Source organism: Muntiacus reevesi, chromosome 1, assembly GCF_963930625.1.
Source record: "Muntiacus reevesi chromosome 1, mMunRee1.1, whole genome shotgun sequence".
Taxonomy (NCBI): Eukaryota; Metazoa; Chordata; class Mammalia; order Artiodactyla; family Cervidae; genus Muntiacus; species Muntiacus reevesi.
The window spans coordinates 232,027,999-232,041,568 of NC_089249.1; the positions used below are offsets into that span (position 1 = coordinate 232,027,999).

A 13,570-nucleotide genomic window follows, 5' to 3' on the forward strand; every position below is an offset into this window, starting at 1 on the left:
TGGGCATTGAATGCGATGGTCCATGCACAGGCTTTGAGCATCAGGGGGCTGGACAGAGCGGGGAGACAAAGCAGTGGAGAACAGGAACCCTGCAAGTGGGCAGAAGCTTTGGGTGGGGCCTGTGGCCGCAGGGTCTATGCCTGTCTTCTGGGGTTCCAGGGGATTCACTGTCCACGGCAGGTGAGGCCGGTTTCTGAGATGGTCCAGTGAGCTCAGGGCGTTGGGTGAGCTCGAGGTAGATAAGCTGTGCTGCATCCCTGCTCGTCCTTCCCCCGTTGCCCGGAGTGGGAAGTTGACCCCAGAGTCAAACCACCCCTGCCAAGTGCCAGCTGTCCTGCACAGGCATTCCTGCAGGAAAATGGATTCAGGCACCTGCCCCAAGGGCTTTGGGCTTGCTTGATGCAACATTTCCTTGTTCCATTTATTTGTATTCCTCCCTCAAAAAAAGGGAATATTTTTAAAAATGAAAATTGGTGGAGTTGATGTCCCAATGTGTCATAACTTATTATTGGCCTTGAGAGAAAAATCAGGATTCTGGAGAAAGGCCCAAGTTTCTGTTGCGACTGAGATTTCCCCAGATGTAGTTCTCCTTGGGGGTTAATCCCTCTAGATGCCTGGGTGAAAGGGTCTGTTTGTTTTGCTCAAAGGAGGAAGCAAAAACCAGCTGCCTGGTTTCCGGAACTGGACATGCTCTGGGCCTCCCTCCTTGACCTCAGGTGGGGCAGGGGCAGAGTTCCCTGGCAGGGGTGAGTTAACACTGCGCACTGCTCCTTCCCCGTCCTGATAGCGCAGTCCTGCCTAGAGCTGGACCACACCTTCTACCACCTGCCTGAGACCTGGAAACGTGGGAATGCCAGGGCTCCCATGTAGCACCGGACAGCCTAAACTTGAGATTCAGGCCACTGTAGCGCAATCCCTGGCTTGACCACGTGATTCTGTGTGGCCTCAAGCAGTGACTTAACCCCTCTATGCTTCAGTCCTCTCTGTCATAGAGAGAGAACAGATGGATGTGAGAGAAGATTGAGATAGTGTGCATGACATGTTTAAAGTAGTACTCAACACACAGTGAGCTCTCCGTGTCTTGCTTTTGTTATGATGATCATCATTTCACTAGGTCTGTTTTAGAGAAAGGCCCTGATGCTCTTATCATTCACAATGATAGTTTTCCTTCTTAGCTGCTAATACAACCCAGCTCTGGCTTGCTCAACTGGGCAGTAGGTACTGCACCTCAACACCCCAGATCCTGGCTCTCTGTAAGGGCCTTGAGGTCCCAGCCAGAGCAGAGATGGGCTCCTGGGGACCAGCCTTGAGTGCATCTGTATGGAAGGGGGCTTCCCCACTATGTGGCCAGATCCTGCCTTCAGCATGGCAGAGATAATAATCAGGCTTGAGTAGATAAAATGGGAAACAGGTCACAGAGCACCTGGGGAATTCCCAGGTCACACTTGGTGGCCCTTGATCTGAGCCGGCAGGGCTGGGAGTGAGCCCACAGCTCCTCATGTATGGTTCTCAAAGTCCCCAGAGCACTGTCCTTAAACCTTTGCTCTATTAACTTTCATTTGGGTTCTTTAAAAATCAAGGTGTACAGACAGCAAGCCAAGCCATCTCTCCTGTCAGCAGCTGGAGCTTTTAGGTTCTGGCACACCTGTAGATGAAGTGAGTCCACTGAAGGTTGTCTAAAGCCATGTCCTCGGCGAGTGTCCCTTGTGAATAGGCCCATGTGCGGGGGAATCACAGCCCAGCCATAATATGACACAGTTTTCATGGCAGACAAATCAGTGGGCTGCATGCATGGGCTCTGGTGCTGTGCTGTCAGCAGGGAAGGGGCTTCTGTATGTACCTGAGCAAGAATTTAGAGATCCCCACATCTGACAGTAAATCCAGAGCTTAAAAGTCTGTCTTCTAAACCACAGTTCACTACAGTACCCCGATGGACAAGGGCCTGGTGTGTTCCTATCAGCTATTCACTCTGACAACACAGTGGACCCCTGATCCCAGGACAGAGTGGGTTTAAGCTCACAAAAGGTCTGTGTAAGCATGTGTGTCTTGTTTGGGACTCCTCTTCCTGAGTTCAGCCTTCTTCCTTTTTTTTTTTAGACAACTTTATTGAGGCAGCCATATACCATGTAATTTACCCATTTTAAAATGTACATTTCAGTGGGTTTTAGTATATCTAGAGTTGTGCAACCATCACCATTATCTCATTCCACAATATCTTCATCACCCCCAAAGAAACCCTGCTCCCTTTAGCAGTCATGCCCCATTTATCCCAAGCCTCCTCCATCCCACCTAGATATCTGCTCATCTACTTTTTGACACTATAAATTTGCCTGCTCTGGATGTTTCATGTAAACGGAGTTATACAATACAGGGTCTTTGTAACTGACTTCTTTCACTTTGCATTATAGTTTCAACATCATCCATGTTGTAGTATGCCCCAGAACTCCATTCCTTTTAATGGATATACCACATTTTGTTTATCCATTTATCTGTTGATTGACATTTTTATTATTTCTACTTTTTGGCTCTTTTTATGAGTAATGCTGCTATAAACATTTTCAGACAAGCTTTTGTGGGGACATAGATTTTCCACTCTCTTTGGTGATATACCATGGCATGGGCCTGCTGGGTCGCATGGTAACTCTATGTTTAACTGTTGAAGGAACTGCCCAACTGATCTCCAGCAGGGTTATACATTTGGCATTCCCTGCTTCTTTAGTTTTTAAGTCTCCTTTTTGAAGTAGTTTAACTAGCCAACTGAAAAAAGAAATGATACTTGATTTTTAACTGCCATGTCCTTCCCTTCCCAGCAGGTTCTGTGACTGCTCCTGCCCATCGACTCAGTAATTGTCTTCACCCCACAAGGGCCAATGATAGCAGGAGAGAGGCAGAGTACTTACCTGGCCTTCCTGTGGTCTCCGGGGATCCCAACAGCATTACTGACACTAGTTTATTTTTAACCAGCAATGCCAGTGACCTTTCCAATTCCCTGAAAGGCAGAAGGCCACAGTAAGCCCTGAAGACAACACCTCTCAGTGTTCACTGAGCTGCAGTCAAAGAAGGATCTGACAAAATATCGATCTAGTTTTTAATCTAGTTGGTTGGTAATATTTTATGACTTCCAATTTTTAGAAAATGCTATTTAGACCCTACTTGCTCCATCCCTTTGCCTTTTTAGGAAAAAAAGTAGACATTAAAGAAAAGAACTATTCACATGTCAGAGAGGTTTTTTCCTTGTTCTCTCGCTCAGCAATTTGTTGCTGAAGAGCCTAGGCAAGGCCTTAGCAGTGTGAGTGGCAAGCTCTGTAGCTGTCAGATTAAATCATCAGATCAATGAGAAGGAAGTTTTCTAATGACAGCGTTAGAATAAATGACTGAGTGTGTGTGTGTGTTTGTGTGTGTGTCTTGTCTTTCTCAGGATCAAGAAGCAGAAAAGAGGATGAAGAGGGAGGGGCTCCTTGAGGGGAAAGTCAGTTGTTTATTAATGATTAATCTCCAGGCCTCTGGATTCCAGGGGCCCCCTGTGAATCTGGAGCGGCTGCCCAGTCAGCTCTTGGACTTTGTGCAGTGGGTAACGGCTGTGCAATACTCGGAAGTAACTCCAGTGGCAGCCCTTGCCAGTCTACTAGGAAACTGTGCGTTTCACCAAGAGCACCTCAGACAGTAACTGGAAAGAGAAATAACTGGTGTTCCCAGGAACATTAGTCATCTAGAAGCAGTACAACTAGTGATACCTGGAAATTCACATGGCATTCACTAAAATTGGGTTCTTGGGATGCTTTTATCCAGATGTGAGATGGGTCGGATCCTTCCTTCCTGGGTTAGAGTGCAGGGGTGAGTGCAGGCAGGGCCGCCCCAGATTTCCTCTGCTGATAAAGGACATCTCAGGCAGTGGGGTTCCCAAGAGAATTTCTCAGTGGAGTCTTTTAGCCTCCCCAGCCTCTCCGGGCGTTTCTACCAGCTGCCTAACTGGTCTTACTGCATCTACTCCTGCCCCACTACCCATGTGCTACGCAGCAGCCAGATGATCGTTTAAAAATGGAAGTCACATCATGTTGTTCTCCTGCTTCCAGTAGCCTCGTGTTGTTCTTAGAATTATTGACGAAGTCCTCCAGGTCCCGCCCCTGCCCTCTGGCCCCCTCTTCCCCTCCCTTGATACATAGCAGCCTCTGAGTCCTTCTTTATGTTCTTAAATAGGGTCGGCAAACTATGACCTGCCATTGACTGTTTTTGTAAATAAGTCTTCCCTGGGACACAGCCACCCACGCCTTGTGTTTACATATTATCTGTGGCACAACAGTGACAAATTTGAGTAGTTTGACACTGATGATCTGGCTTTTTAAGAGAAACTTACACAGCACTGTTCTGAAATCACAGCAAGCTTCTCCCCATCTTGGGGCCTCTCACTTGCATTACCCACTGCGTGGCCATCCACTTTGCATTATTTAGGTTTTAACTCTTCAAACTCTTGCCCTTCCACCCATATCCCTATCTTAGTCTTGTTCTCTCCTCATCAGTTTACCTAAAATTACGTGCTTACTTACTATAGATGGCCTCTCCCCTAGAGCAGAGCCTCTTTTGTTCTGTACTGCGTGCAGAATGTGGCACGCAGCAGGTGCTGAAGTAACATTTGTTAAATGAGTCCACTCATTCAACCACACAGGGGTCTGCACTCCTCCAGCTAGTGCTGCTTCGCCTTGGGGCAGCCTGCTGTCAGGATCTTGGGCACACAGTTGCTCCTTGTCCTTCGTGAGTGAAGGAGCTGGGAGAGCGTGAGTTGCCCGAGCAGGGGTGTATGATGTGAATATGGACCGAGCAGAGAGAGAGTAGTTGGCAGTAAGCACAGCCATGTCAGCAGCAGCTTTTATTTGTTATAATGCCTGCTGGGCTGGAGAACTGCCCAGGCAGCTCACTGCAACACCTAGTGTGTTTATATAGCATAGGGGACACTGGTACAATTCAGAAGGTTGGATGTTGGTGTGATTCAACCCAACAAGTACTTACAAGCATCTTCAATGCCCTGGGAGCATTAGGCTAGGCCAAAGTGGTAGTGCTTAATGCCTCAGAGCCTGGGGTCAGATATCCTGAGTTCAGATCCATCTCCACTATCTGCCAGCTCTGTAATTGGGACTAGAAGTTTAACTTCTCTGAGTCTTTATTTTTCATTAGTAACATGAGGATAACAGCAGGAGCAACTCTGTAGACATAGTGAAGATGAAAAGAGGTCCTGCAGGGGAAGCACTTAGCAAAGGGCCCACCAGTTAGTCTCCATGGACACCATCATTCTTATTCTCAAGGATCACCTCCTCTGGTTGGTTAGGGGTGTGATAAAGTGGAAGAGGGCTTGGTTTCTGGGATCAAACAAATTGGGTTCAAATCCTGGTTCTAACGTGGTGTCCCTGCATGAATCAGTTTACCTCTCTGAGCCTTAATTTTTTCTCAGCTATAAAATAGCGATAATAGTAGTACAAGGTAGGATCCTTAAGATTAAATGAGTCCGTCTCTGAGTCCATGGCTGTTTCCCAGTCACAATTTGTAGGTGTTAGCTTCTTTCATTGTAGTTCACCAGAAGAGAGTCAGTAAAGTATGTTGAATGATAGAATACAAACTAAAATGCACTGAAAAACTAGTTAGGGAAAACAAGCTTAACACATTTCAACAGCATTAGTAAGACCTATGAATAATATGCGGTGTATATAATGAGCGTTCCAGGAACCTGGGGAAGGGAGGGAGCAGGTAGATGGCATTCCATGATGATATTTATGGATGAGGTGGGGCTTCAACTGAGCCTTGAAGTGCGAGGAAGGGAAACAAAAGATGACAGAAACCTGGGGGTTGTGGGGCGGCCTCTTTTCTTTGCCAGTTCTTACTATCACTTCATTGCAGGGGCATTTTGGCACAGAGAAGTCATAACTTTCTCTGAATGAGTTAAAATACAGATCCCTGGGCCCCCTCCTCGAGATTCTGCTGTAACCGATATGCCATGAGGCCTAGGAATCTGCAGTTTTAATAACTGTGCAGGTGGTTCTGTTGCACCTGGTCTGGTACCATGCCTTAGTGAGGCCTAGCTTGCCGACTGCACTGAGTCAGCAGTCTAGCCCAAAGGCTAAATCATCCTCTGCCATCCCCCTCGTTCTTTAGTTTGGAGGGCCTCCTTTGTCCCCTCTGATTCTTCCCTTATTCTGCAAATTCCATTTCTAATGTTTGCACACATTACCCTCTCTGCACCCGAACTGTGTTTGAACACAGGAACGGAGAGAGTCTGAAAGAGATGGACTCAGTGCATCCAGTAGAACAGCCACTCAGCGAGGAGCTTTGCTGTTAAATAAGAGGTGACTTTTTTGGGTTTGTAATTTGTGTGTTGATTTATTCTTTCTAGGTCTTTTGTTTATGGGAGTGAGTTTGATTGGTTTGGTTTGGGTTCTGAACATTTGAGATTTCCCCCAGCTAAGGTAGTTGTTGAAACCAGATTGTTGAGGCTCAAGTTTGACCAGGAAAGTCCTGCTGACCAGTCCAAATTACTGGTCAAATGATGCAGGCTTCCCTACTGACTCACCCATGCTGAGCATTTACTGTGCTTTCTCCGTGTTGGCTCCTGAACCTCCAAAAGAGTCCACTGAGGGGAAGAGAGTGTTTGGTTTTTTTTTTAATCACCACTTAATAGGTTGAAGAAACTGAAGTAATCTTGACAGTATCAGCTGGATAGATGGGCAGGAGGCTGGGATATTTGGGTACTAGCATTTCAGTGGTGGGCTGAGAGAGCTTGGTCATTGGAGACACTGCATTGCTTTTAAGCTGTGCTGTGTTCTTTCTTCCATGGAACTTCTCTCCCAGACTCCTCCCTGTGTGGTGTCATGAATCCAAAGTACCCTTGCTACTTGGATCTATTCCTAGAGAAACAAAAGCATGCAAACATGTTGAAAGCCAGCTCATAGGTGTTTGACCTTGTCTTTACCTACAAAAGCCTTCAAAATCTAGCCAAGGTTGACACTGATCTTCTGTAAGCCTCAGTGGCGATCCTTCTTGCTGCTTCTACATTTAGTCTGTTTGGTCTCTGTTCTTCCTTCTTTCCCTACAGACCGAAACTAGAGTTGTATTGTAGTGTTGGGGGCGGAAATACTTTTCTAAGATGAACTCAGAAAGTCATTTAATTAGCCTAGGAAGGGAATGGGGGGGAATTCATTCTCTCCAAACAATCTTGGAAAAATTGGTGTTTTCCTAAAATGTTAGGAGCAAATATCCTGCCTCACCCAAGAGTGATTTGTATATTCCCAGTTCACAAACATGAACAGCCCCCTCTCCCAAGTCCATGATCCCTTCTTTCTCCCTTCCTGCTGTTGACTGCTTTGCGGACTCAGCTGGATTGTGTGTGTAATTTTTACAATGTCACAGTGGTTTCCAGGGAGATGAATTGTCATATCACAGAACATTGGGTATGTAGTCTTTGGATATGGAAAAATCAAAGGGGTAGAAATTTTCTAAACTGCAATAGAGAGGGAGAAGACAGCTTTCAGACTTGTATATAGGAAAGAGGAAAACTGTAGAGAACAGGAAAGAAAACTAAGGAAGGGTATGGTTGGAAACAAGAGAGGGCCATTCAAAGACTATAAGACTTTTTAAAAATGCAGAGGGAATTTGCAAGAAAATTGGAAGCAGAGGGTCAGGATTTGAAGGGAAGTAAAATGATTAGGAGCTAGATATCTTTAAGGACTAGTTCTCAGCAGTCCTCCATGGGTACTTTGTCTGGTACATAGTCAGCACTGGGTGGGTAGATGAGTACATGGATGGATGGATACCTAGGTAAATACGGAGAGGGAATATCATGACTGTGACCTCTAGCCTAAAAAATTGAAATGTTACTTCTTTATAGTTAAAACCAGGAACTTCGCAAAGTCCATGAAACTCCTAAAACTGTAAGTAGAATTTGAGTGTCTGTGTCTTTTCTCCTTTTAATTATGGAGAAAGTTCAGAATGACCTTCACCAGGTCCCCCCAATGGGTGAAAAACCTCTGGTTTAAACAAATTCAAGAATTATGTTCCTTAACGAGCAACGGCACTTGATCTGTACACTTCCTCCACACCAGCGTGGTCCGTATCCCACCCCTTGCCCTATGTGTAACGTCATCTTCTCTCTCTGCTCACTTCCCGTACAGTGCATCCGTCCCAGGAGCCTGGCTGGTTGGAGGGGACTCTGAATGGAAAGACAGGCCTCATACCCGAGAACTACGTGGAGTTCCTCTAACCGGGAGCCCTGGCAGAACTGCTGAGCTTTCCACGGTATCCACGACAACTGCTGATTCCAGTGTTGTGGGCCATTGCTCTTTGCCGCTGAGAAATACAGGGTGACTGACTCTGCTGCTACCTGTCAGCACGAACGTTTTCATAAACTCTGGTGTCACACATCCCCGCGATCATCTCAGCTGACATGCGGTGATACTGCAAGAAAGAGAAGGAAATCAGCAGAGGAGGCCATTTGATTTTGATAACCACGAGAAAGGCTTACAGAGCCATGTCTCTTATTTAGCACCCTACATGGGGTGTGCTCATTTTGTTTTCACAGTCATCCAAACCCCAACCTTCTGAAAAAGGAAGTAAGTGAGATACAAGTAGTCCCCAAGAGCATGCAGTGTAGCCAGCTCTGATAGGGCTGGGCAGTGGCCTGAGATCCAGGCTGGGTCCACTGCTTTTGTTTACAGTAGACACTCACTCTACCCCACCTCTGAATACTTGAGCCCCGCAGTGCTCCAGGCTGCTGGGTCTGTTTGTTTGCATGAAGGATGGAGAGGGGTCACAGCACTGGTTACACAAGATCAAATCTCACCATCTCTTTAGCAGCCATTAGCCCAGCATCAGCAGAATTCTGTCCAGTCCTCTCATGCAAGAGAACACACACACTCCAGGGCCCCCCTCCCAAGCTGGGAACTTCTCTGCCACCGAGGGCTGCCATCACCTCATAATCATGGTGACCCAGCCTACTCTAAACCAAACCAAAAAGTGACACAAAATCTTTGCATGACATATTTTTTTGCCTCCTCCCCCTTTCAGTCATTTTTTGAATGGTTTTCCAACAACCTGGTCAAGTTCTGGGCTTCTCTGATGGCTCAGCTGGTAAAGAATCCGCCTGCAATGCAGGAGACCTGGGTTTGATCCCTGGGTTGAGAAGATCCCCTGGAGAAGGGAAAGGCTACCCACTCCAGTATTCTGACCTGGAGAATTCCATGGACTGTATAGTCCATGGGGTTGCAAAGAGTCAGACACAACTGAGTGACTTTTAATTAACCAGGTCTATTTGGGGGCAGATGGAATAGCAGCCGAGAACCATTCCCTTTCTGGTGAATTTCAGCAGCACCAGGATATATTTGGAGCAAACTCTAGTAACCTCTTGAGATTAAATTACATACAGGCTTAATATTTCTGTTCTTGCATGCAACTCATGTCTGTTTTCTAGAGGGCAACATGCTGCCTCCTAAAGAGGGACACCGTCTATCTCTCTCTCTCATTCCCTCCCATTCACCTGTCCCTCCTCCTGCCCCTACCTGCATCTAGCCTACCACTGACCAGCTCCCCTGGCCATGCCCTGGGTTGCTCAGCACTGGTCCCCTGGAGGTTTTCAGGCATGACTCCTGATCTAATAACCCCGTGGCCTCCAGTTTAAAAGGACATACATGTTCACTGCCACTCAGAAAAAGGGAATTGTTTCTCAGGCTTTTGGGGTGTGAGACTAATATCAGAAGCCATTGTGATTTAGGAGGATGCCACAAGGCTGGGGCATGGAAGGTGGGATGGGTACCTTCTGAGAAAGAGGATTTCCTGGACCAGAAGGGGCTGGGTCTTGTGGAAGACTGCCTTGGATGGGGAAGTTTGGCCTGGACATTTCAACTCCACTTGGCTTCCAAAGAAGAGAGTCCCAGTATTTCCACACTTGAATGTCCCTGCAAGAGTGATTCTGGGCAGACCAACTCCAAAGTGAGGGACTGTCAAGCTCCCTGGGAGCCCTACAGGAATGGCAGCCAAGTTCCAGAGTGTGTCCTGCTTCCGGAATTCCTCTTGAGGGAACTTTAAAGAAGAAAAGAAAAACTTGAATTGTGTTGAATTACTGTATCTTTTACATTTTTTTGAAAAGATAAATTTGTAAATAGAGTGATTTGAAATACTATATGGCAAAGTTTTATATTTGATATTCTTTAAGCTAGTTGCTTCACACATTTAAGCTTTGATTGCTGAACAAGTGTGTATATGAGGCAGAGAGGGGGACACATGGTCAGAGAGAGCCAAGGTCAGCCCCTCTCTTGCCTTGAGGAAGAAGATATTTCCACATATTCTTGCTGGTTCTTGGTGGTGGACATGGCACCTGAATGGTGTTCAGTCTTCTTTATCTAGATGTGGTTTTTTAAGCATTTCTTGGGCTTTGGTTTTGGAGATGGAAAGAGCATCTTCAGGCAATTAACTTTTCCAAGAACTCCTACCCAGTAGTAAGATGAAGCTCAGGATTTAAACAGGTGAGGCCAAGGGTTAGATTTTTTTTTTTTTTTCATTTTTCTTCTCAGGTGTATTTCTTGGTACCCCAAAGTACCAGGACAGAAGATGGGATAGTTGTGTGCTCCTTGTATCTTACTCTTCTGGCACATCTTATAAGGCTTTATAACCAAGTCCAAGCTAAAATTTGCAAATGTTGTGTGTCTAGGTTCTAAGAAAAACTGGCTTGGATATTTAGTTCTTGATATGCTGCTTCTTCCTTTTTTCCTAAACATGTTTATTCATCTCAGATTTCCTCTGGCTCCAAAATAAGAAAAAAACTCCAAAGAGGGATGAAGATTGTGCTATTATAGCTTTCTAGGTGACTTAAAGGTAATAGGAGTTTGTTGTGATTCATTCCATCAGCTCAGGGATGACATAGCTATTACCCAACCCAGAGCAAGTGAGACACTACCAATGGATGAGGGAATAAGAATTAAGATTGGAGAAGACTGAGATAGGACACAGGGAAGCTACTATTGAAAACCCAAGAAGAAAAGACACATAGGGGCAGCATACATGTACTCCTTGCAGACTTTGAACAGCTTGGGGACCAGCACACTCTGTACCACTGTGCTTTCTAACTAGAGTGCAACATAATGCTTTTAATACATTTGACGTTTTAGATCACCTGCCCCATCAGAACCTTAACTGGAGCTACTGTGGGGGAGGCCAGAAGGTCCAGACCCTGGCTTTCAGAGCTCCTTACCGAAGCGTACCTGTAGACATTTGGCCCCACCTTGACCACTTTGGAAACATGTCTCTGCCTCCTCAGTTAGCCCTGATTTGAAGCTGAGGGAAATTGGACTGGCGCCAATGGGAATTTTAGGTAGAGCCCTTCCTGGCTTCTCTGGGCAATGCTGGGCCCTGACAGATGGCTGCTCTGCTTCCCTTTCCCTGGCCAGGCTCCCCTCCTCCCCATCAGCTACAGAACTGGAGACACTGTTCAGAATATGAGCCAATGATAAAGAAGGAACTTAAAGACTGAAAATGGGTTTTGCCCTCCACTACCTTTGCTCCTCACTTCTGACTCTTGTCTTTTGGAAGAAGGGATGTTAGGGCAGATTAGGGGAGTAAACTGGGTAACAGAGTGGAATACTGTGGACCAAAATCTCCGAGCTTTCCCAGGAGTCTCATGTTGCTTTTGGAAGGCCCTGGGATCAGGTGGGCAGACATAGCCTGAGTCTTCTGTGGGCATCAAGATCAGTCTCTCACTCCTCCTCCAGGTACTCCCAGAATTCCATAGCTACAGAATACCATGTGTTGAGAAGACAATTAGTTTCACAGTCTTCCCCCAACTCCCCAGGCAAGTGAAGTCCTGACTTGCTCAAGACTGATAATATTCTCTTCTCTTTTCAAATCTGAACATAGAGGCGTGTATCCTGTATAGCACTGCCAGCCATGGTGTCCCAGGATTGGAGCCAGGTTTTAGCTTGGTTTTTCAGTATTTCTACAGATGATAAGTATTTCCTTATGTCAGACCAAACTGGGTTTTGTTTTTTTTCCCAGCATAATTCCAGTTCATGTCCTCTTGCTGAGTCCTTTTTGGATAGAGAGGCAGAGAGAAAGAGAGAAAATAGAACAATCAGGTATTGGCCAACTGGTATTAGCAACACGAAGTCATGCTAGTGACTGTCATTTCAGGTTTACCAAGACTCTGCAGTTATGTGTGCATGCCTATAGCTCAGATGGAGGTCCTTCTGCCATGAGAGCTTGTATCTTTTGAAAGCAGCAACCCCAGTGATACCAAAAACTATTTTGACTGTATAGATCCTAAAAACATCCATGATTGAGGAGTAGTGAGACCAAAATAATTGACTGAAGTAACACGATCAACTACTCATGACTGTCTATTGGCACATTTCATCTTCTGGCTCCTGTTTCCAAAAGAAAAATCTGGAGCACTCAGCTTTATAGACATAAAACTCCTAGGTACAACAGTGGCTGTCATGGCACTCACAGTTTCCCCTAGCATTGAATGTTTTATGAGCAATCATGTTACCCAAGTAGGTAGCCAGCGTTGAGGAAAATCAACAGCCTCTTGACTACCTGACTTTGAAAGGAAAGGCCTGGGTGTTCTTCTAGGGAGTTATCTGTCATATCTGGCAAACTTGACAGTGATTATTTACCTAGACAACCTACCCCACTCTTTTAAGTCAGCTGTGAGTCCTCTCACACACCCTGTGTCGGCATTTAAAAAATGTATCTTCTTGTGCTTCAAATGTGTTTGACAGGCTGATGTGCTGGGTGCAGAATCACTTTTCTGTAAGTGTAGCCTCCCAATGACAACAGCCATGGAATAATGGATTCCATTATTGCACAAACCTGAGACCTTAAACAAACCTGAGCATACCTGAGACCAGACTCCACCAAGTCATAATTAGCTTTTTCCTTTTACTGCCTACAGTACCTATCTAACTAAGGAACTTCCTAGAGCAGAGGGAGAGGCCATATAGAGAATCCACACATCATCTAGAGCCAGCCCTGGCTAAAATGTGGCCTCCTAATGGAAGCATTTGTATTCTTAGAAGAAAAAAGATTGGGTGTAAAGTAATGCTAGTAGCAGAAAGGGATAAACCATGCTGAAGAACTGCGGATTTTTTTAAAGAAAGAAATGTAGTTCTTCATAGGGGGGGAAATCTATCACATGAAAAGGTCACAACTAATATTTTACAAAAGTTTTACAGGGCACTACAAGATGAAAACATCTTTCAAGGCAGAATGCCTTAGCAAGCAAGGCTAAGGACCTTAGCACAATCCTGGACCCATGTAAGTAAAGCAATTACTGTTACATCAGAATTCTACTGAGTGTAGTCAGTGAGAACCAAGAGTAGTGATAAAGTGTCAGAATTACCTGGGCAGTCCTGGAGGAGCCAAGACATTCAGCACCTTTCCACATCAACCATTTCTATAGAATTGTCCAAACGGACCTTGCATGCAGCTTCTTTGGGTATCCAGATGCCAGGGTCAACCTTGTACCTTTGAGAAGAGGTTCATCTGGTTATTCTTAAGTGTATCTGTATTAGTATGTGTTTGTGTGTGTGTGTGTGTGTGT

The 13,570-nt window shown here is 45.6% G+C and overlaps 1 protein-coding gene across 7 annotated transcripts in view; it reads left to right on the forward strand.

Moving 5' to 3' along the window:
* ARHGAP26 (Rho GTPase activating protein 26) overlaps positions 1-10,156 on the forward strand; it is a 663,940-nt gene extending 653,784 nt beyond the window's left edge. For all 7 annotated transcript variants that reach the window (XM_065918816.1, XM_065918817.1, XM_065918815.1 and 4 more), the window contains one exon: positions 8,154-10,156. In XM_065918816.1, the coding sequence (XP_065774888.1) occupies positions 8,154-8,242 (89 nt within the window). In that variant the 3' untranslated portion in view covers positions 8,243-10,156. The remainder of the gene's footprint in view (positions 1-8,153) is intronic.
* Positions 10,157-13,570: the final 3,414 nt, after the last annotated feature.